We start from the raw sequence: 22,324 nt of genomic DNA, 5'->3' as shown, positions 1-22,324 counted from the left end.
ATAGCCCTTATGCACAGAACAAATTCTTTGCAGTAATGAAGTTATTGTAATTGTGATTCAGAGACAAGTCCCTAGTACCTTTTCCATATATTTTCTTAGTAATTTATGTTATTAATAAAGTGTCCAGAAATCAAATTGTGTACATAGTAAAAGGAGGAAATGTTATACAAGGTCAACAATTGAAAATAAAAATATGTGTTTATTTTGTTTTTCTGATTTAAAAAAGTGCACAATAGCAGTGTCTCATGTGGCTGCTCTTGTATGCTAAAAGTCTGGCTTATTTTTGAAGTATATGATGCAGTATTTTTAAAGAATGACTGTTGCAGCAACTAATTTATTACTTTATAAAGTGCTACAATTTGATTATGCTTTAAAGTCTTTATTTGTTAAAACAGTTTTATTTTAAACTGTTTAATATACTATTTAATGTATTGCTTTAAAATGTAATAGATCTACTAATGTGAACTTTGAGACCACCATAGTTTGTTTATACATGTAATACCTCATGGGAAAACCCATCACAATTGACTTTTTTCCTTTACATCGGTACCCAAATTTTCAAAAACTTCCAGTTATGTAATGAGCTCAAAGGTCAAAATGAGTGTAGTTGTAGAGGGTAGAGTTATGTTCTAGTCTTGTAAGTTATAGTATGAACTTTGTTTATAGGATATATTAGATAATTCTGAGAGGGGACCAAGAGTTGACTTCATCATAGTAACACATCTGTTATACTTATTACCAGGCACAAGCTTTTTGGTTATCCTTCATTTGTAATTGAACATTAGTTTAAACATATTTATTTATAGTGGATTGGGAAACAAATTGAACATTAGATATTTGTCTCTTTGACACATTCCCTATTTCCATTCTTAATTGTATTCCTTAAACTAAAGTAGTTCTATCAATGAGAATATTTTATAAATGAAAAGTAATATTAGTATTTTCATGAAATAAGTATTTCTGAAACATTTCACTTTGAAGTAAAATTAAAACAAGTTACAGACACGATATTCACAAAGAAAATGTTTGAAAAGTATTGATAGACCATTTGTTTGTTTTCCTGAAGCCCTACAGACACACAGTGGTAGTAATCCATGGGCGGATCCAGCCATTTTAAAAAGGGGGGGTTCCTAACACAAGACAAAGGGGGGTTCCATTTACATGTCCCCATTCAAATGCATTGATCGTCCAAAAAAAAGGGGGGGTTCCAACCCCCGGAACCCCCCCCCTCTGGATCCGCGCCTGTAATCAATTCACAATTAATCACCACTACAACTTTTAACAATCACTTATCTTTTGCAAGGTAAAACACTAAAGCTGCTGAGATGTAGTATTAGTGAGATAATTTGGGTATTTGTTGAAATGATTAGGTTTGTCTGATGTTATATGTATTTTTTCTTTGATATCAGTCTAGATTAAAAGTAATTTGACCAAATTCTTATAGTGCTTCATGTTTATGTCATTATTACAGTTTTGTTGTTATTTATTTATATTGTTTTGTTGTCCATGCACACTGCATGTATATAATATAACAAATCATCACAAAATGTGAATAAAAATGTGATATGTTTATTTTAAAAAGAGTATGTCAAATAATTTGTAAATAAGAAATAAATTCATTTTACAGGATACATATGTTTTTTTTTTAATTGCACAGATACAGCCAAACCAGCTATACATTTCACCTTTATCTTAGGTTGTCCTGAGGGTGACCTTTAATACAGATTTGACTGTAAATGAATGAAAGTAAAGATCAGCCATTTTTAAGGAATGAATGTTGCATTGTTAAAATGTTGACAGTCAAATAAACTTCAATTATTTTAAATTGGAATGAGTGTCGTAATATCATCCACGACTCACTCCATACTTACTGTATGAAATGGATAAAACGGGAAAAAGCTTTGGCATGACACGGGTTATGTTCTTCTCATATATGTTATGATGATATGATACTAAACCCCTAACAGGAAGGATTGTGCCTGATGTTCATATGATGAAATCATAATCTTTCAGTCAGTTTAATTGAAGTCTGAAGCTGGCATGTCAGTTAACTGCTAGTAGTCTGTTGTTATTTATGTATTATTGTCATTTTGTTTATTTTCTTCTGACATCTTCTGACATCAGACTCGGACTTCTCTTGAACTGAATTTTAATGTGCGTATTGTTATGCGTTTACTTTTCTACGTTGGCTAGAGGTATAGGGGGAGGGTTGAGATCTCACAAACATGTTTAACCCCCCCCCCCCCGCATTTTTGCGCCTGTCCCAAGTCAGGAGCCTTTGGCCTTTGTTAGTCTTGTATTATTTTAATTTTAGTTTCTTGTGTACAATTTGGAAATTAGTATGGCGTTCATTATCACTGAACTAGTATATATTTGTTTTGCGGCCAGTTGAAGGACGCCTCCGGGTGCGGGAATTTCTCGCTACATTGAAGACCTGTTGGTGACCTGCTGTTGCTTTTTTCTATGGCCGGGTTGTTGTCTCTTTGGCACATTCCCCATTTCCATTCTCAATTTTATTGTCTCTTTCCAACAAACAAAATGTAGTCTTGAATCTTGTGATCTTCATTCAAGTATAAGTAAAGGAAATGTGGGGGGATATATGTCAAAAAGACAGCAAGCAGATTGGTACCCCGAGAAAACATTGTGAAGCCAAAATTGACGATGCTTTTTCTAGGAGTACCAATCGCTCTATCACCCTCTCAGCTATATGTTCTTTAATTTATTATACTGAATGTCCCATCATTATTGCCATTTCTAGGGGTACCAATCGCTCTATCACCCTCTCAGCTATGTGTTATTTAATTTATTATACTGAATGTCCCATCATTATTGCCATTTACAGATGAATTTTATTTAAAAGTATTTTTTATGATGTCACACACATAACTGAGGGGGAGGACAGGGGGGTACCCTTCTCCCTTCTCCCACCCCTCTTCTCTTTTCTCCTACCCCAGTTCTCCTTTCTCCCATTAGAATAAAACATCTCCTTTTGAGATATTTTTTCTTGAAATTATAAGATCATTTTTTAAAAGGAGAGATATTTTATTTTTTCTCCTTTCTCCAACTTTTTCTCCTTTCTCCCAGCCTTCCTCTCCTTTCTCCTACCCCCTTTCTCCTTTCTCCCACCCCCTTTCTCCTTTCTCCTACCCCCTTTCTCCCTATCTCCCTTACCCCTGTCCTCCCCCTCATAACTTTACAGGTATTATAAAAATCAACAGAAGTGAAGCAAGATGTTTTATTTATTTATTTTGACAGTCAAAAATAGAATCTGAGCGAAAATGTAGAATTAAAGCATTGTCTTTAATAATTCGATGTAAATTCAATCCATTGTCCTTTAAATTATTAATTTTTGATAGGTCTAGAAGAGAGGGTGACATTAAAAAAAAATTGTCACCCGCTCAGCCATGTGATAGAGTAAATTAACACCCTCGTATTAGCCAATCAAAATATGGCATTTTAACGTGAAGTATAATAAAATGTATTAAGACATCAGCATACTGGCTTCAATAATCTTTCACCACCAGGCTTAGAAAAAGGTTGTGACATGATCAACCATCTACACCAAATTAAAAAAAACAACAGGAAATTGAGGGATCACAACCTTAATAGCTAGGTTTTTATTGTTGTTTTTTTTCAGTCATTAGGATTATAGGATAATGTTGGCTGCTGTATTATTGACATTTTTGTCGAGCCTGCAACTTTTGTTGCAGACAGCTTGACATAGGGATAGTGATCCGGCGGCGGCGGCGTTAGCTAATTTCTTAAAAGGTTTATATTTTAGAAGGTGAAAGACCTGGATGCTTCATACTTTGTATATAGATGCCTCATGTTACGAAGTTCCGTCAGTCACATGTCCAATGTCCTTGACCTCATTTTCATGGTTCAGTGACCACTTGAAAAAAAGTTCAGAATTTTTGTAATGTTAAATTCTCTCTTATTATAAGTAATAGGATAACTATATTTGGTATGTGCGTACCTTGCAAGGTCCTCATGCCCGTCAGACAGTTTTCACTTGACCTCGACCTCATTTCATGGATCAGTGAACAAGGTTAAGTTTTGGTGGTCAAGTCCATATCTCAGATACTATAAGCAATAGGGCTAGTATATTTGGTGTATAGAAGGACTGGAAGGTGTACATGTCCAACTGGCAGGTGTCATCTGACCTTGACCTCATTTTCATGGTTCAGTGGTTATAGTTAAGGTTTTGTGTTTTGGTCTGTTTTTCTCATACTTTATGCAATAGGTCTACTATATTTGTTGTATGGAATGATTGTAAGGTGTACATGTCTAGGGGGCATATGTCACCTGACCTTGACCTCATTTTCATGGTTCAGTGGTCAAAGTTAAGTTTATAAGTTTTGATCTTTTTATCTAATATTATATGCCAAAGGTCAACTATATTTGGTGTATGGAAATATATTATAATCTATATGTCAGTCCCGCAGGTTTTATTTGACCATGACCTCAATTGCACGGTTCATTGCTCAGGCTTAAGTTTTTGTGTTTTGGTCTATTTTTCTTAAACTATAAGTAGTAGGTCAACTATATTTGTTGTATGGAAGCTTTGTTAGCTGTACATGTCTGCCTGGCATGGTTCATCTGACCTTGACCTCATTTTCATGGTTCATTGGTCTTTGTTTAGCTATCTTGGTTTATGTGACAGTTGTAAAAAAGCTTTATACTTAGGACTATCAACATAATATCAATGATTAGTAAAGAAGGCGAGACATTTCAGTGTGTGCACTCTTGTTTACCTATTATGACTATTTGTTTTGTTCTCGCATTGTTATCAATATAATTGAATTTGATGCCACTGTCATACAAGTGAAAGGTTTAGCTATAAAACCAGGTTTAATCCATCATTTTCTATATAAGAAAAAGTCAGGAACTTTCCTTTTTGAATTTTCCTCGGAGTTCAGTATTTTTGTGATTTTACTTTTTCTTAACTGAAACAGGTACTACCCATAAATAAAACAAAAACAAACAATCTCTATGATCTTTGTTAAAAACACTGCATCATCTGATAAAGATGTATCTGAAACAAAAGATTTTTTTTTTTTTATCAAAGCATCAAAGTTATTGGTTGTTTACTCGACTTGCTTTGGCTAAACCATCACATTTAATAGGATAAAAGATTTTGTGATAGAAAAATATTAAATAGAAAATATGTTCATCATAAGCTATTATTTTTGTTAGCATCATGCAGTTTTATCACTTAAAAAAATAGTCAGACCAAGTTTCTTTGATAAAGGGAACTAAAATAGTCTGACCAACAAACACCACCACTGACCACAAGCTTATAATAAACCCTTTATAGCCAGCTGTTCGATGTTAGCCAAGAATTCTTGTTGAAGGCCATACTTTGATCTATTATGGTTTACTTTTACAAATTGTAACTTGTATGGATATTTGTCTCATTGGCACTGATAACAATCTTCTTATATCAATATCTTGTTCATTCCTTATAATTTTGTTAAGTAAAATTCCATTTACAACAATATTATCATGTTATGTATAATGATATAATTATCACCATATTAATGATTCAATGCACTGATGATAGTAGAACTTCTAATTATTATCTTAGAATCTAATATCATGAAATTTATAAATTATCGTTGACCATGATCATGTATACATGTACAAAGGCCAGACGAACCCTGCCAAACAGACATGTACATCTTTCAGCCATTCTACTGACCAAATATAATTTGACAAATTGCTTATAGTGTCTGAAAAATTAACATAATCATGGAACCTTAACGTTGACCATAAAAACAAGGTCAATAAAGAATAAGGAGATATGGTATATTTATAAATGAGACAACTATCGGTTAAAGTTGAAATGACGCAAATGTAAACAACTTAACCTTCAACAAATAAGCAAAACCCACCGTAAAGTTAGTTACAAAAGACACATAAGATGGCAAATGTGAATCAATTAAGAAATCAACGGTCTGATTTGTATACTAAAAAACAAGAAACAAAAACAATTATGACAGTCAGCAACCAACGGCAACTACTGGAGGCAGGATCCATGGGAAAGTCATATTAAGAATGTTGCAGGAATGAACATGTTGTTGAGCCCTCAATCCCAGTACAGTTGATAATGGCTTCACTTATCAGATCGGCACAAAGCGCAAATACAATGGACACAACTACAGACATAAGAGTACTCTGTGATTACGGTAATTTGAGGTTTAGAAATGAGATAAAATACACATACATTACAACAAAATTTAATTTTGCTTTATTGTTGATTATTATATTGAAATGAATTGAAGGACAAAATAATGAAATCAGAGACATATAATACATGTCATATAATATATGTCTCTGATGAAATGAAGTGTTTTAGAAACTTTCAACTTATTTATTGTTGTAGCTGTATGGTAAATATTATGTTGTATAAGAACTTCATGACTTTAAACAGTGACCCTGAAACTTTTGGTATTTAGCCTTGAACGCCTTTGATAAAACAAAAGCCATATGGAAATTCAACCGATTTTCTCTTGCACTAATACGACCTTCATTCTAACCCACTACATGATATAAATCATAAAGGAACAATTCGAGTGTCATCAAACAGGTTGAAGGTAGGCATTGACTTTCTTAATTCAATGTTTTGAAAAAATTCTTAGAAACTCAAACGAAAAATAAATACCTGGAAAAAATCATTACCCAATCAATCTTCTATTTTACAATTTCACCTCTTTTGGAACCAGTCTCAACCAAAATGATATCCTTATTGTAATGAATAATACATCTGCGGGGCAACACAAACAAATACATAATAAACAACATAAACAAATACATAATAAACAACATAAACAAATAACAAACTGTATGCGAATATTTAAAGGAAGTTAATTCAAAAATGGGAAAGCGATGGGTGAGATTGTTTGGTTTGATATGTGCCTTTTTGTGCTTCTTTGTTAAATATTTGATGGTTTTGTTGTGATTAAGATGCTTGTGGTACTTGTACGTCCTGTCATTACTGTTTGTGATATTCTCGTATTCTTGTCCTTCGTTTTTGCTGATGTGTTTTGTCTGTATGCCTTTTGGTGTTACTTCGATGCATGTAGCGTGGCTCTGTGCCTATACATCCCGTTATTGTGCTATTGTAAAACTTGTTTGTTGCTCGTCTTTCATTTTTTGCTTTGTGCTTTGTGTATATGCCTTTTTATGATTCATTGTTACATATGTGACTAGGCTCTGTACTTTCAAAGTGTTATTGTACTATGGCTAATTTGTGTATTCCTGTCTTTAATTTTTGCTAACTAGCTTAGTCTATATGCCGTTTTGTGCTTCTTTGTTACACATTAAATGCCTGTACCAAGTCAGGAATATGACAGTTGTTATCTATTCGTTTGGTGTGTCTGAGCTTTTGATTTTGCCATTTGATTAGGGACTTTCCTATTTGAATTTTCCTCGGAGTTCATTATTTTTATGATTTTACTTTTTTTTGTATCCTGCAAATGACTAACTATTGTATAAATGACAGGTATACAAATACATATATTTATAATTGTACTTGTACAAGTTAATCTGTTTCCTTTGTTGATTAACCAGTTATGTTGACATTGCTTTGTACGATGTTTTCGGTGTCCTCATCGCGGTCCTTGTTTACCTCAAAACCCTTCCGTTATAATTGTTCATGTAACATCATGTGTCTTATCATAGTTAGTCTTACTGTTATCTTTATTTTGGATCATTCTATCTTGTTATGTACCTGTAAGCCGCACTAGAACTTCAAATGAAAAATGAAATATGTCATTTTCCACCCCCTCCCCCCCCCAAACAAATCACAAGACAACAAATTTAAAAACAAAACAATGCAATGGTTAAATTGCACGACAAAAACAACATATGTCTAAATTTAAGTCTGTGAAATAGCTTTGTAAGTGGTACGGTAGTTTTTGCTTTCCGGTAACTTTGTTCAATAGTTGCCATAGTTAATATTGAGTATATATATTCATGTGAGCTTTACAGTGTCTTTATTGGATTCGAGCGTCACTGATGAGTCTTTTGTAGACAAAACGCGCGTCTGGCGTATATACTAAATTTAGTCCTGGTATCTATGATGAGTTTATTTACAACCACTGGGTCGATGCCACTGCTGGTTGAGATTTATTTCCCCGAGGGTATCACAAGCCCAGTAGTCAGCACTTTTTGTGCTGACATGAATTGTTATTGATATGGTTATATTTATAAATTTACTGTTTACAAATTTTTGAATTTTAAAAAAAAAAATAAGGCTTTTCTACCCCAGGCATAGTTTACCTTAGCTGTATTTGACAAAACTTTTTAGAATTTTGGTCCTCAATGCTCTTCAACTTAGTACTTTATTTGGCCTTTTTAACTTGTTTGGATTCGAGCGTCACTGATGAGTCTTTTGTAGACGAAACACGCGTCTGGGGTATATACTAAATTTAGTCCTGGTATCTATGATGAGTTTATTTATATTCGAAGAGGGAACTTAAATATTACCAGCGACCTCTCGTCGTGGTATACACTATTTGTGTGCTTTGCGTTTCCGTCAATCAATCAATCAATCAATCAATCAATCAATCAATCAATCAATCAATCAATCAATCAATCAATCAACCAACCAACCAATCAATCAATCAATCAATCAACCAATCAATCAATCAATCAATCCATTAATTAATTCATTCATTTTATAATTCACAGATGAAACTCCCGTTGATTCTTGCCTTGTGCATCACTGGTTTACTAGCTGGAGATGTCAAACAAAGGAGATCGACAACCACTGATCACATCAGCAGTGGCCTTAATGCAGCCAAGGACATTGCATCAGTCATTTCAAATTCGACTGCATTTGCGACTAGCTTAGTAAAGATAGCAGATAAAGTAGCACCTTTCCTAGGAGCTGTTGCTCCTTTTTTATCATTTGTTTTTAGTTTTATTCCTAAAGGACCATCAGCAGAATTACTGGCTATTCGTAAACTACATAAAGATGTCGACACTCGATTCGACCAATTAGACCGAAAGTTTTCTGATGTTAAACAACTTATACAATGGAGCAGCGTTAAAGTCCAGTTTTCCAGCATTGAACAAAAAATTAATGCAGTTTATCGTAAATATACAGAAATGTATCAGGCACCAACCAATGCCCTTACTGGAGAGAAAAAGTTATTCATTAGCAACTATGATAGCGACTTTCAAAATAGTGGCATTAAACTTTATGATGGAGTAATGAACGTAGGACATGTCTTTGGCGAAGGATTGCTAGTACCTTGCATGACATATACACACTATGATCGCCAAAAATGCTCGGAATTCAGTTCAGGAATACTCAATTTGTTGTTGAAGTCTGCCGAACTTGAGCTTGCATACCTTCAACTAAAAGGTTTATCGGCTAACGTAGATTATCACGCAAAACAATGGAAAACTCGGATTGATCAGGTTAGATCTGCGATGAGCCATGCCGATAGAACTATAGCTTCTAAATATCACGACCAGTCAAACGCTGAAATAGACAGATATGCACTTGACCATCCAGGGGATAAAATGAACAATCATGACTGGGCTAACAACATGTACATTTCTCTTTCCAAAAAATACTATTGGAGGGACTGGATGGTTATTGCTTACAAAGACGTTTTTGGAGATGACAAACATTGGAATAAGGTATGCGGTGGATATGGAAAATTTAGGCACCATGGCCGAAACATTCTTATAGCAAGCGTTGATAAAGGTAAACACCATTTAGATAATACTAAAGCTCATGCTGTTGTAAACGCGGTAACCGATCATACCTCAAGCAAAGGGCATTGTCGACCACACTGCGGAACCATTTACCACAGAATAGATACTCATACAGCGTATGATACCTTCCCAGTAGAAGTTAAAGATCACTGTAACCCGTATGTGGCGTCAGGAGTCATCTGGAATGACGCTCAGCCAACGTATAAAGCTGCTGCAAACCGCCTTGTTCTAAGGAATGATAAGTTCAATCATATTCACGTTTTTGGATAGAAACAAAACCGCTTCAACGAAATGTTGCTACTGAAATCATAATAAATTACCTACAATTTAGATATATTTTCAAGATAGATTTAATAAAAAATGAAAAATATAAAACTTTAGTTAGTTTTTAAACTGAAAATAATATTAAATCCAATCTGAAACGTTTGAACTTGAATAAATCTATTCATGCTGATGTATTCCTATCGTATCTCAGACATATCAATTGCATCAAATCCACATCTGCTCAGATGCTAATTAAGTTTGAGTTCAATTGAGATTAGTTCAATCTATTGTTTGAGATTACCGATAGTGTATTACATTAATTCCTACACAAACATACAAAACAAAAACATAAAGACAAGGCACATATCGTTTGTTGTTTATCTCATTTTTTTTTGGGAAATATTCTCAAGTTATAAAGCACAAAAATGTCAGTATTCATCTCAGAAGCTAACAAAACCTTTAAAAAGACTTATTAAGAATTAAGGGATATAATTACGATACTGTTGCCAGGTCATTAAAGATTGCATATTTTGGCTTTAATATTGATTCACTTATACGGTCTTTGCATCGGAACTAAACCAAACCAGTTGTTGGCATGACACGGGTTATGTTCTTTTCATATATGTTATGATGGTATGATACTAGACCCCTAACGGGAAGATTGTGTTGATATTCATATGATGAAGACATAATCTTTCAATCAGTTTAAAGTCTGGAGCTGGCATGTCAGTTAACTGCTAGTAGTCTGTTGTTATTTATGTATTATTGTCATTTTGTTTATATCTTCTGACATCAGATTCGGACTTCTCTTGAACTGAATTTTAATGTGCGTATTGTTATGCGTTTACTTTTCTACATTGGCTAGAGGTATAGGGGGAGGGTTGAGATCTCATAAACATGTTTAACCCCGCCACATTTATGCGCCTGTCCCAAGTCAGGAGCCTCTAGCCTTTGTTAGTCTTGTATTATTTTACAATTTAGTTCTTGTGTACAATTTGGAGTTTATTATGGCGTTAATTATCACTGAACTAGTATATATATTTGTTTAGGGGCCAGCTGAAGGACGCCTCTGGGTGCGGGAATTTCTCGCTGCATTGAAGAACTGTTATATATAGTGACCTTCTGCTGTTGTCTGTTCTATGGTCGGGTTGTTGTCTCTTTGACACACTCCCCATTTCCATTCTCAATTTTAAATATGTAGATTTGGGTGTAACTCATAGATTTACATCATATGCTAAATAAAAAGCAATCTGCGAGACTATAAGCGAGATAAAAAAAAACAAAAAAAAACAACAGATATGCTACATAGCAGCTTCGTACTTTAACGTTAACAGGAATTTTTATGATGATAATCATGTAACATTTAGTGAAAATATGTCTATACAAAAAAAGGATGTGGTATGATTGCCATGCAAGGAGATAACTCTTCCCAAGAGTCAAAGTGGCATCGACATTTATAGCTATAGATCATTGTATGGCCATCTGATGAGTAATAAACTGCATAAATATTTTGATAAGCAGAGGGTAGGTTTTTCTCTGACTGTTAATGATTTTATTTTACTAAATGCATCAGTAATTGTGTACTGATTGATACTCGAGTTACAGATACATGCTTTTTTATAAGTTGTTGTTGTCTGTGAGGTATCATGTTTTATCTTACCTCCTATACATTTCTAGGAATGTGATTGGTTAAAAGCGCCCTCGTGGAGACTGTGTGTATTTCATATTAGGTTAGTAGGGAGGCGGGGCTTATTTCATACACGGTTAGAAGTGGTGTTACGTCCCTTTATATACCATATAACGTAGTTAGGGGGGTGGGGCTTATTTCATACACGGTTAGTAGTGGTGTTATGTCCCTTTATAAAAAAAAACGGTACTGGATAAACAGACGAAGAAATTGATTATTAAGATTGTAATAAATTCATAAAACACATTTAAACCTAACAAGTTGTTATTGTTGGTATCTGTTTTTGTAGGATCAATGGAAGTATACAGTTTCTTAATGCTAACCGAGTCTTGAAGACTTGCTCATTTTGATAGGTCACTAGTCTAAATTTCACACGTTAAGATAGTCGGTAAGATAAATTCGTTACATAGTGTGCTAGTAACCTAATACAGTATATAGGGGGTCAGTATCATATATACCGTATTTGGTCACTAGCACACTATGAACTAATAGTATGCAAACTTAGGCACAACCATGAAATTAAATATCCACAAAAAGGCTATTTTCCGCAATCTACGAAAATGGATACCATAAAATAAATAAATGAATGAATAATACCATCTACATCATTTGGTCTCTAGTTGAGGGTAGTATTGGCACGAAGACTTAAACATCATTTAGCCAAACAAAACCAGAAATGACGAGAAAGGTTTCAGAGATTTAACAAGGCAAAACTATGCACCATGCAAAAGTGTCATTTTCAATTCTTTTTTCTCCAATGGAGTTCAAAAACGGTAAGGAGCAAACAAAATCTACTGACTTGGCATTTAAAACTCTTATCAACAGAAACTTATTTAAACTGGCCGAAATATACATATTCAACATGTTTTGTATAAATGGATCTGATCCTTTATAGCCATTTTCCTTCAAGTTAAAATCGATCAACATATAAAAAGTTACTGCACAGAAATTAATAGACCAATGAACTAATGGATAACTAGAAAAGCATCATACCATAATAGTATAGTTTGGATTTTCTCCATCCTGAGTGTTCTTGTATTTAGTTACTGTATTCCTGTCATGTAATGATGTCATTGTAGCAATATTTTTAACATTGCCATTAAGCAGGAGATTGGGTTACCTGTCAAACCAGGTGGTCTGTTTCTTTGTATGTTGCATTGGTGTCTATTTGTGTTGCACTTCAGTGTTGCTGTTGTTCTGGGTTTTCCTTTTGTAGTTGATGTGTTTTCATTCTGTAGATGTGTTTACCTCAGTTTTGGTTTGTAAACCGGATTTGTTTCTCTCAATCGATTTATGACTTTTGGACAGCTGTATACTACTGTTGCCTTTATTTGGAGTCATTTGAAAATAAATGTGATATCAGTTAACTCATTAAGTCATACACAGAAACAAAGATGAATTTAAAATCTACAGATCAAAACACTTACATCGAGAATTTTGAGAAGCACTTTTATCTAATTTGAATTACACAATGATTTGAGCCTTACTCATTGCAAAAAACAACAATTGTGTAAAACTTTATTTAAAAAAATATATATTAAAAATGAGGAAAAAATACACATAAATTCATAACAAATTTATAACTATACATTAAAATAATCACAAATGATAAAAGACAACAACATTTTGGAATGGGCAGTACATAGTATGTAAAAAAAAAAATTAAGGGTCGTGGAGAACCCTACGCCTTGCCTGCAATAGGTAAGATTCAGATTATCCGTTCCGTATTTGAGGTTACCGTTAGTCTCGCCCTAGTGATAACGTTTACTGCGAGATTTTGCGTTATTATGGGCATGTTTTGTGTCAAAGCACATGTATATAATGTACGTCATGTAAAATTATTATGATAGTTTTTGAGCGGTAAAGCTTCGAAAAGAAGCATGGTGAATTTTCACTGCATAGCGGAGGGTTGCTCCAACGATTCACGAAAGAAACATAATGCTGTCTGGGGCGTAGCTCCATATACGCTGTCACGCCATGGCGTGCACATCGCGGGGTCTAAAAAAATAATTTACGCCGAAAAATAAAATAAAAAAATACAAACGAGTAAAAAATATTAAATCTAACTTAACCAAGCAAAGTAGAAAACGATACAGTATAACTATTTTAATAACGTCACAATAATATTTCCGTCTGTAAAATCAATCCTGACCGAAATCGTTTTTAATTTATTTGCGAGAATTTTCTTCTAGTACTCGACGTAAAAAGCAGCGTATAAAACATGAACAGTTCAAAGCGTGACAAGCTTAAAGGGCAAACGTAAGACTTTTTTTCTCTCACAAAAACGCCTACCAACAGTGATAGTCATGCAGAAACACACCCAGCAACAAATCAGGACAATTTAGACCCCTGAAACGTCAAAAATTGACGATGATTGAACTTAGCTTAATTAATTATCCAGATATTTCTTTGTTGAAAGATTCGAAATCCTTAGGAAAAGATGTAAAGTTACAACTTTTGCCCGACAAATGGAAAGATGTCCACACCTTCAAATTTCCGACAAGGTATATTAACTCCATTTCAATTAAAAAAATATATAATGCGCGTCGTTGAACTAACAGGGCTGCAGGGGTTGTAAACCCACGTTTTTGTTCAGATACGGGTTGTAAATTTCGTACATTATTTTGGCAAAAAAATGACCAATTGACTTTTGTTCCATTTTTATCTCTCAACTTTGGTTCCGACCCTGAACAATTTAATGAATTACAGTAAACTTTATACGAGTTTGACTGTCCCTTTGGTATCTTTCACCCCTCTTTTATATGTAAATTACGATAACGGTAAATACAAATCTGAATTCCCTCTTTAAATTGTTGTTTTGAAGGGCTACTTCATATTGTTCTGTTTTGACACCTTCCTGTCGACGAAATATTATGGCGTCAACGCATTAAAAATAAAATAAAATAGCCTTTCAAGACTTCATCAAGTTCCGCAGTACTAGTCCGTTACTGAAATGTTGCGTTCCGAGCAAAATGATGATAATGTTTGGAACGAGCTATACCAAACCACTCTTGATATAGCAGAGCTTTTTGGTATAGTTGAAAATGTTCCTAGGTGGTGTGGAAGACAAACCTCGAGAGCCAACCATCCAGCCGAAACACCTAAGGCTTACTGGCGAATTTCTCTCTACTATCCGTTTCTGGATCATATGATCACAGAACTTGATTCTCGACTTCTGAATTCAGAAAACCGTTTTCATGCACAATATCTTCTTCCGTGTGTGGTCGAACAAATAACGAATGACCAATTGACCAATACTGTGTGTTTTCCTAACAATGCCCTTTGTTAGTGCTACAGCTGAAAGGTCGTTTAGCGTATTGAAACGTTTGAAAACGTACATCCGTTCCACAATGAGAAATGACAGATTATCGACTTTGGGTTCCACCGTGATTTTGAGGTCAATTTAGACAAGCCATGGACGTTTTTGTTGCAGCTAAAAATACGAAGGGCAGATTTTTGAAAAATATTCAGGATGTTTCTCAATAAAAAATGATCAAATACAGTCTTAATAATTTGCTAATCAAACCAATTTAAGGCCGTCAGAACGCACCATTTTGCGTCTAGCCAAAAAAAAAAACATCTTGGGAGAGTAATCCCCCCCGGTTGGCGTGCACTTTAAAGGGACCCAGCTACGCCCCAGGCTGTAAAGTATCCTGATATGATTTTAAATGGATGTATCGTCGACTTTCATGTACTTCCTTCAGTCATAAAGAATCCTAAACTAAGGAAGCTCTGGTTGTCTCAGATAAGAAGGGAAGGGTTTAATCCCGATCCAAATTGTCACTGGCATGCACTTTGCTCCCGTCATTTTATTGAAGGAAGACCTACGAAGGAAAATGCAGTCCCAACCCTATTTGCCTACAACAACTACAAAACTGGAACACCAAGAGACACCAAGAACAGTACTTTACGTCCCATTGAACAATTGATATTGACAACACAGTAAGTAAATAACAAATAGTTGAAATTAGTGTCCTCTTTCTTTTTCATTCTTCAATATATTTTTGTCTTGTTTGCCTATTATGATGAAACAGTAAAAGAAAATTGTGTGTGTGTTTGGGGGGGTGGGGGGGGGGGTGTAGATGTTTGTCCCTTTTATCTGTTTATAAGAGGCGGAAATTACCCCTCTTATGTCCACGAGGCTCCAAGATAATAAGCTTTGACAACTTAAAAAATGGTTTTCATGTTCACGAACAGTGTTTTTTAAATATTGGACTGTATGCACATGAAGATATATTTATTTTTTAATATACATGTATATATATATTTTACAGACCAGCAAACATTGTTACAGTTTCACAACTGCCAAAAGTACCAAGACAAAAGAATAACATACCAGATATTCCAGGTAATTTTAAGTAAAACTAAAAAAAATTGATGTTATGACTGAATAGTCAGTGTGCCACCATGGTACTGTTGTAAATCAGAGGGAGCTACTTGTAATTGAACCAAGGAACATAGGGGTCAGTCTATTGTATGACTGCATGTTCTGATAGGCATATATATATATATAAAGTGCATGGACGGTTTTCATAATTTAATTTAACAATAATAATTGTGATTAATCAGTCAATGACGACATAAAATCAATTAGTAAACAATGCTAAAATAACAATTATAATATTATTCTAATTAAAATACAAATATAAAAGTCATATATCAAATTTAAAACAATTTATCTTCACAATTTCAAGATAAAATAATTGCCAATATTATTTTATCACAAAATAAACTTAACTTCAAAAACAAAATTTAAAAAGTATTTTGAAAAGATAGATATGAGTCTCAGATTAATTTTGTCTGCACACTACATGTACACCATCAACTGGCATACTGGTGGACAGTCGTTAAAGGTCCAGTAGAAAAGATATGTGTTCTGAGAGTTATGGCTCTTAAGTATTATGTATTATGTATTACATTGCATACATGTATGTTCTTTCGTGCACACCTTATATTTATATATATTATATATCTCTTGTAAAATTCTTATATTGGTGTAAAATTGTGTATATATGTATCCTATTTATAAGCTGTATTGCTTTCGGAATAAAGTATTATTATTAAACATATGGTTCTAGTTCCCATTTATAAAATGATTAACTACATTTTTGTACTACAACTTTCTAAATTACATGCACATTTTGTACGTTTAATTCTTTAAAATCGACCAGTCTATGATCCTGACTGATGTACATTGTAGTCAAATAATTCTAATTTAAATGGTACATATTTACTTACTTTCAGTAATTTCCTACATTGAAAAGCCAAGTTTGGACCACACTTATTGCACTAGCACTGAAGTTAGTGAAGATGTCTCCATTGAGGAAAAATGTGCGATATTAATTGAAAATAGCAACGCTTTAGAGGTACGAAATTAATTGGGATTTTATTTGATATTGAAAATTCCTCCATTGGATATAAGAGTCAAAAGCCATGAAAAAGATATTTTTTAATCTTATGAACTATAGAAATAATATGTATTTCAATCAAAAATTGATTTGTTTTAATTTATTAGATGGCAGTTCATACATCAAAAATGATATAATGTAAGAAGCAAGGTGCTTTTATATTCAAAAATAATACATCAATATTAAATATGATCTATTCAAACATTTTACTAAATATATATTTACTTTTAAAATTTGTAATCCAACATGAACATATTGAAATATAGTATTACATGTAAATGGTTTTTTTTAAGTCATTTTACCATATAACTGTATTTCATTCTGAACATGCATGAAATATTTGCCACTGAAATTGAATGTTAAGCAACCAAAAATCAATCAATCTTTTATTGTTACCAACTTGACTTAAGTAAACAAAAAATACAAAAACAATTTCATAAATTGTTTGCCTTGATTTATATATTTATAATTATTACTTTTTTTCACAGCAAAAATGTCAAAGATATGAGACAGATAATAACCAGCTACAGAAGCAAGTTAAATTGCTACAAGTTGAACTTCATGCTACCAAAGAGGAAAATAAAGTTTTAAATGAGAAGTTTAATAATACAGATGAACTGCTTAAGGACAAACTTGTTGAAAAGTTGACTAAATCAAATAGTAATGTTAAATGTTTTCTTGGACTGCCAAGTATTTCAATGCTGTTTGGAATTTTTAAATTATTAGAAGGACATGCTTCAAAAATGAAATACTGGATGGGTCCCGACTCAAGTGACGGTAAAAGATGGCAAGTAAATAATAAGAAAAAACCTGGTGCTTCAAGGAAGTTGACTTTTTTTGAAGAGTTTGTTATAACTCTTTTGAGGTTGAGGCTAGGACTAAACACATATGTGTTGTCTCTTTTGTTTGGTGTTTCACAGTCAACAATTAGCAGGGTTTTCACGACTTGGATATCTTTAATGGCACAATGTTTAGGACCACTTATTAAATGGCCATCTAAAGAAAAGATTAAAAAACACATGCCTCTATCATTTCGTAGAAAATATCCTAACACTCGTGTAATCATCGATGCTACTGAATTTTATGTGCAGAGACCAAGAAACCCAACAGCACAGTCAAAAACGTGGTCAAATTACAAGTCAAAGAACACTTTTAAAACGCTTGTAGGTATAACACCAAATGGAGCTTTTTCGTTTATATCTGACTTATGGACTGGTAACATTTCTGATAGGAGCATTACTGAAAGAAGTGGATTCATTGATCTGATTGAAAAGGGGGATCATGTAATGGCTGACAGAGGTTTTTTTTAATCAAAGACTTATTATTATCAAAAGGTGCCACCTTAAATATGCCACCATTTACCAGACCATGTAAACATGGAAAAGGACGATGTCTTACGGCAAAGGAGATTAAGGAATCAAAATCCATAGCCTCTTTGAGAATACATGTAGAAAGATCAATCCAGAGACTGAAATCTTATAAATTCTTAAGTGGTGTTATGCCAATAAATTCACTTTCTGTTGCTAATCAGGCTCTTAAGGTTGCAGGATTTTTTTGTAACCTGATGAAACCATTAGTTCAAAAGTTATAAAACGTGTTTTGTTCTATAAATCATTTGAAATTTATTTGACATATATATTAATTAAAGGAGCAATGATTGGCAATTTTCTTTTTCCAGTGTTTCTTTTTTTCTTTTATGATTCATGTTAATACTACAAATTATATTCCTTGATTAAAAAAAATCAACAGCTTAATAAGAGAATTATTCTGTTCTAAAATTTTCTTTCAAAAACTGATAAGTAGTGGAAATATGGCTTTATCGTGTATTGTCAAAACTAACAGATGTACACGTCTAGGCACAACAGTAGGTTATCTCCCATTTGAAAGAGTTGTCTTTTATAAATTTAGAAGAATAGAGACTATTTAGCATATATCATAAGTTGTCTTAAATTGAAAGATGATATTTGTTATGTTTAATATTGTTTATTTTAGTTATGTTTAATCAAATTAAATTATATAACCAAACTTTATCACTGTTTTATTTCGTGAATTGTAATGAACTTCAAACAAAGTATTCAACTGATACAAAATGTACATGTGGAATTCTAACGTCTATACTAGCAGAATTTTTGGTAGAACATATAAACTGTAGAATGATGCAAGTTTTGGTAAAACATTAGACCAAAATTGTTCATCAAATGGTATTCGCTCATGATGTACACCTTTAAAAGTAAATAATACAAAATCACACCATTTTCTTTTAGTAACTGCAAGCTGACATTGAATTTGACAGTAATACGGAGATGTGTCATTTCTCTTCATAAGTGGAGTATCATTTTCTATGTGAAAGTTTGTTTTGTCTAAACAAGCAGCATTGATTGGAGTTTCTTCTGAAAATTTAAACGGACATTTTATTTCCAAACAACCTTGTCCACAGCATTTACACTCTAGTAAACCATCAGGAGAGCAACCTAAGAAAGGACTGTTGTTGTCAATTACAAACCCAGATAATTTACATTCTAAACTATCATGCAAGTTTTTTTTGTCATGAAGATAAGACTCTCTAGCAACATGTTCAAATTTTTTTCCATGTCTTAAAGCAGGCAAGTCTGAATTAACACTGTTTGCAAGACCTAAAATGAGTTTGACTAGATGGCCATCAGGGTTTCTTCCTGTAAAATGAAGACAACTATATAAAATGGAAGCTGTTATTCTGCCATGTCTCTGATAAAACCACAAATCACTATCACTCTGACTGATAGTCTTTTCGAATATATCAGTGAAATAATTATCAGGGATATTTCTATGTATGTGCTCAATAAAAGATTCAAGTGAATCATCTGACGAATCATCATTATTAAATTGTGTTGCTAGATCTAGTATGTTGACAGGCAGGCACTCAAAATCATACTCCGAACCAGAGCTATCTGACAGAACATATGCTGCACATGCTGGTAAGTTTTCTGATTTTATTAACCGAAGCATTTCTTTTTCTACAGCATGTGGTGTCATGTTATGACAAGAAGGCCTATAATGGTCACTTGTTGGTTTGATTGGTGGTTGTCCTGTAGGCTCACTCCTCAGGTCTAAAGAGGTTATTTTTACTGGAGCTGATGTTCTGACTGGGTTAACCCATTTAGCAGCCTTGTCAGTAACAGAAATAACCGATCTATCGGACAAATCCTGACAAAATCTTTGCATCCCGAACAGGAGTGCTGCCACGTGCTTACATGTTCCATCACCACTGTAAAATAATTATATACACTGAAGTATTCATTTTTTAGAAGTGCTCGAGGGTTTAAACATTAAAAAAGAAACAATGTTTCCCTAAATTTAAAAAATAAAAACAAAAAGTTGCTTGAAAAAAAAATCTTTTGTCTCTGAAAAATCAACATTGACTATCCACGCTTGTTTGCATCTCTTTTTTGAAGGTGATAATTCTGAGGAAAAGAACTGGAAATTAATTTTATGTGCCCTTTAATTTTACAGTTAATTTGGAGTGAACTGATAATGTGGCATTCCATGTAGGTTAAAAATCAAAAACATATGACATAATAAAAATACACATTTTTTGGCATTTCTTGATGGGATTATTCATCTTTTTTAATCTTTATTTTATTTTTCTCGCTCATTATTTCATTTTTATTTGAAAAAGATAATGGCTAATCAGAATTATACAATTACATGTACTTGATAACTGTATTCTTGATATTATTATTCTTTTCTGTTATCAGCATACTTTTTAACCAATCTATTCATTATTTTCTTGTGTTATTCTTCATATTTTAACACCCCATTATTCTCTATTCTGTAAACCCTATCGGCACCCACACCCTCGGACTCGGATTATTCAGGTAAGAACTTACGCCACACATGTACATTCTGCTGAATGTATTGACCCATCAAATAGGACCACTATCCAAACTTCGTACGGGTCAGCAGACTGTCTCTCTTCTGGTACACATACTGCTTTTACATAATGTATATCGCTGTGAAATTTTGACTGCCTAACATCACGGATATGTCCATTAGAATGAAGACGGTAACTGTTGTCATTTTTATAGCCTTTCAAACGTTCATTTGTCCAGTTACAAATGTTTTTTAAATAATGATTAACATCAAACGCTTCAATTATTGGAATTGTATTTAAATCATCAGACCAATCAATAACAGTCTTGGGATGCGGCAACTCAACACCATCTACAGTTCGCCGTATTTTATTTGCGAATATGTAATTATCGGGTTCAAAGGCGGGAATCTTTTGTAATTCCGCTTCTTCAGCTAGTTCAACTAATTTACTCTTTTTATAACCCGTTGTTTTAACACCTCTGTTTTTCAAGAACTGTTTGATTTCCGGGACGTTTTTATTCTTAAAATCAGAGTCCATTGTCGTCAATGTAAACAAATAGTTGCCCCGACGTCACACGACTTACGTACCTTCATGTACAAAAGAGTTCTTGACGTTCGGTAATCTGAATCTTACGTATTTCTGATGTCAGTGTAAAGATGTAATGTTGACTTATCATTTTTGCTGTTAACAGTATTTGCCTTTCTATTAAAGTAGGCTAATACTTTAACCTATAATGGTTTACTTTTTAAATTGTTATTTGTATGGAGAGTTGTCTCATTGGCACTCACACCACATCTTCCTATATCTAATAATCAGCATTAAAGGGCATTAACTACTTTAAGGAGCCATCTAAGGATTAAAAAAATGAGCTTTTTTCTTATTGTAGATTTTCTATTGATAAAATATTTTGCTGTTAAAATTTCTTCAAATCTATTATAGTTTTGAAGATAATGGACAAAAACTTGTAAATTAGTAAAGTAAAATGATCTTTTTAAATACTGATATTGTGTTAAGAAATTTGGTGTTGCAAAATTTGACAATTTGTTTTAGAAATCATTTTAAAATAAGGAATACATCTCCTCATACAAAGCTCTGATTCCTTGTCAAACTGTAGATATGTGTTTTATTTCTTAATGGTTAATAAGCTTTTCATTTCTTATTTTTTTTAATAAGGTTTTGGATTTTCAAATATTTTGGCCTTGAGTATCACAGCTATGTTAGTATTAAAAGCAAATTATGCCCATTACCAGTCATCAGAGGCTTCCAGTCATTATAGCAATATTGTTTATCTTAAAAGTTTAATAACTGACCATTTTCGCTGTTCACAGTATCTACCAACGTTTGATAGTTTTCAGGATGAGACTAGACAAAAACTCTTAAATC

At 33.3% G+C, this 22,324-nt stretch overlaps 3 protein-coding genes across 3 annotated transcripts; 2 read left to right on the top strand and 1 right to left on the bottom strand.

The window, feature by feature from the left end:
- The first annotated feature begins 6,491 nt into the window (after positions 1-6,491).
- Positions 6,492-10,062, top strand: LOC143068076 (uncharacterized). Its single transcript, XM_076241826.1, has 2 exons — positions 6,492-6,596; positions 8,695-10,062. Exon 2 carries the CDS (start codon positions 8,695-8,697, stop codon positions 10,000-10,002), a length of 1,308 nt encoding a protein of 435 aa, XP_076097941.1. The 5' UTR covers positions 6,492-6,596; the 3' UTR covers positions 10,003-10,062.
- A 5,267-nt stretch (positions 10,063-15,329) lies between these two features.
- LOC143068066 (uncharacterized) lies at positions 15,330-19,121 on the top strand. The gene is made up of 4 exons (XM_076241815.1): positions 15,330-15,625; positions 15,958-16,031; positions 16,928-17,049; positions 17,580-19,121. The coding sequence occupies exons 1-4, from the start codon at positions 15,342-15,344 to the stop codon at positions 18,399-18,401; spliced, it is 1,302 nt and encodes a 433-aa protein (XP_076097930.1). The 5' UTR covers positions 15,330-15,341; the 3' UTR covers positions 18,402-19,121.
- On the bottom strand, positions 18,918-21,573 carry LOC143068058 (uncharacterized). Its single transcript, XM_076241806.1, has 2 exons — positions 20,958-21,573; positions 18,918-20,335 (listed from the first exon to the last, which is right to left on the bottom strand). The coding sequence occupies exons 1-2, from the start codon at positions 21,476-21,478 to the stop codon at positions 19,204-19,206; spliced, it is 1,653 nt and encodes a 550-aa protein (XP_076097921.1). The 5' UTR covers positions 21,479-21,573; the 3' UTR covers positions 18,918-19,203.
- Positions 21,574-22,324: the final 751 nt, after the last annotated feature.

This window comes from Mytilus galloprovincialis, chromosome 1 (genome assembly GCF_965363235.1).
Source record: "Mytilus galloprovincialis chromosome 1, xbMytGall1.hap1.1, whole genome shotgun sequence".
Lineage (NCBI taxonomy): Eukaryota > Metazoa > Mollusca > Bivalvia > Mytilida > Mytilidae > Mytilus > Mytilus galloprovincialis.
The sequence above is the reverse complement of the archived record's forward strand: the minus strand, read 5'-3'. Positions and strand labels throughout refer to the sequence as shown.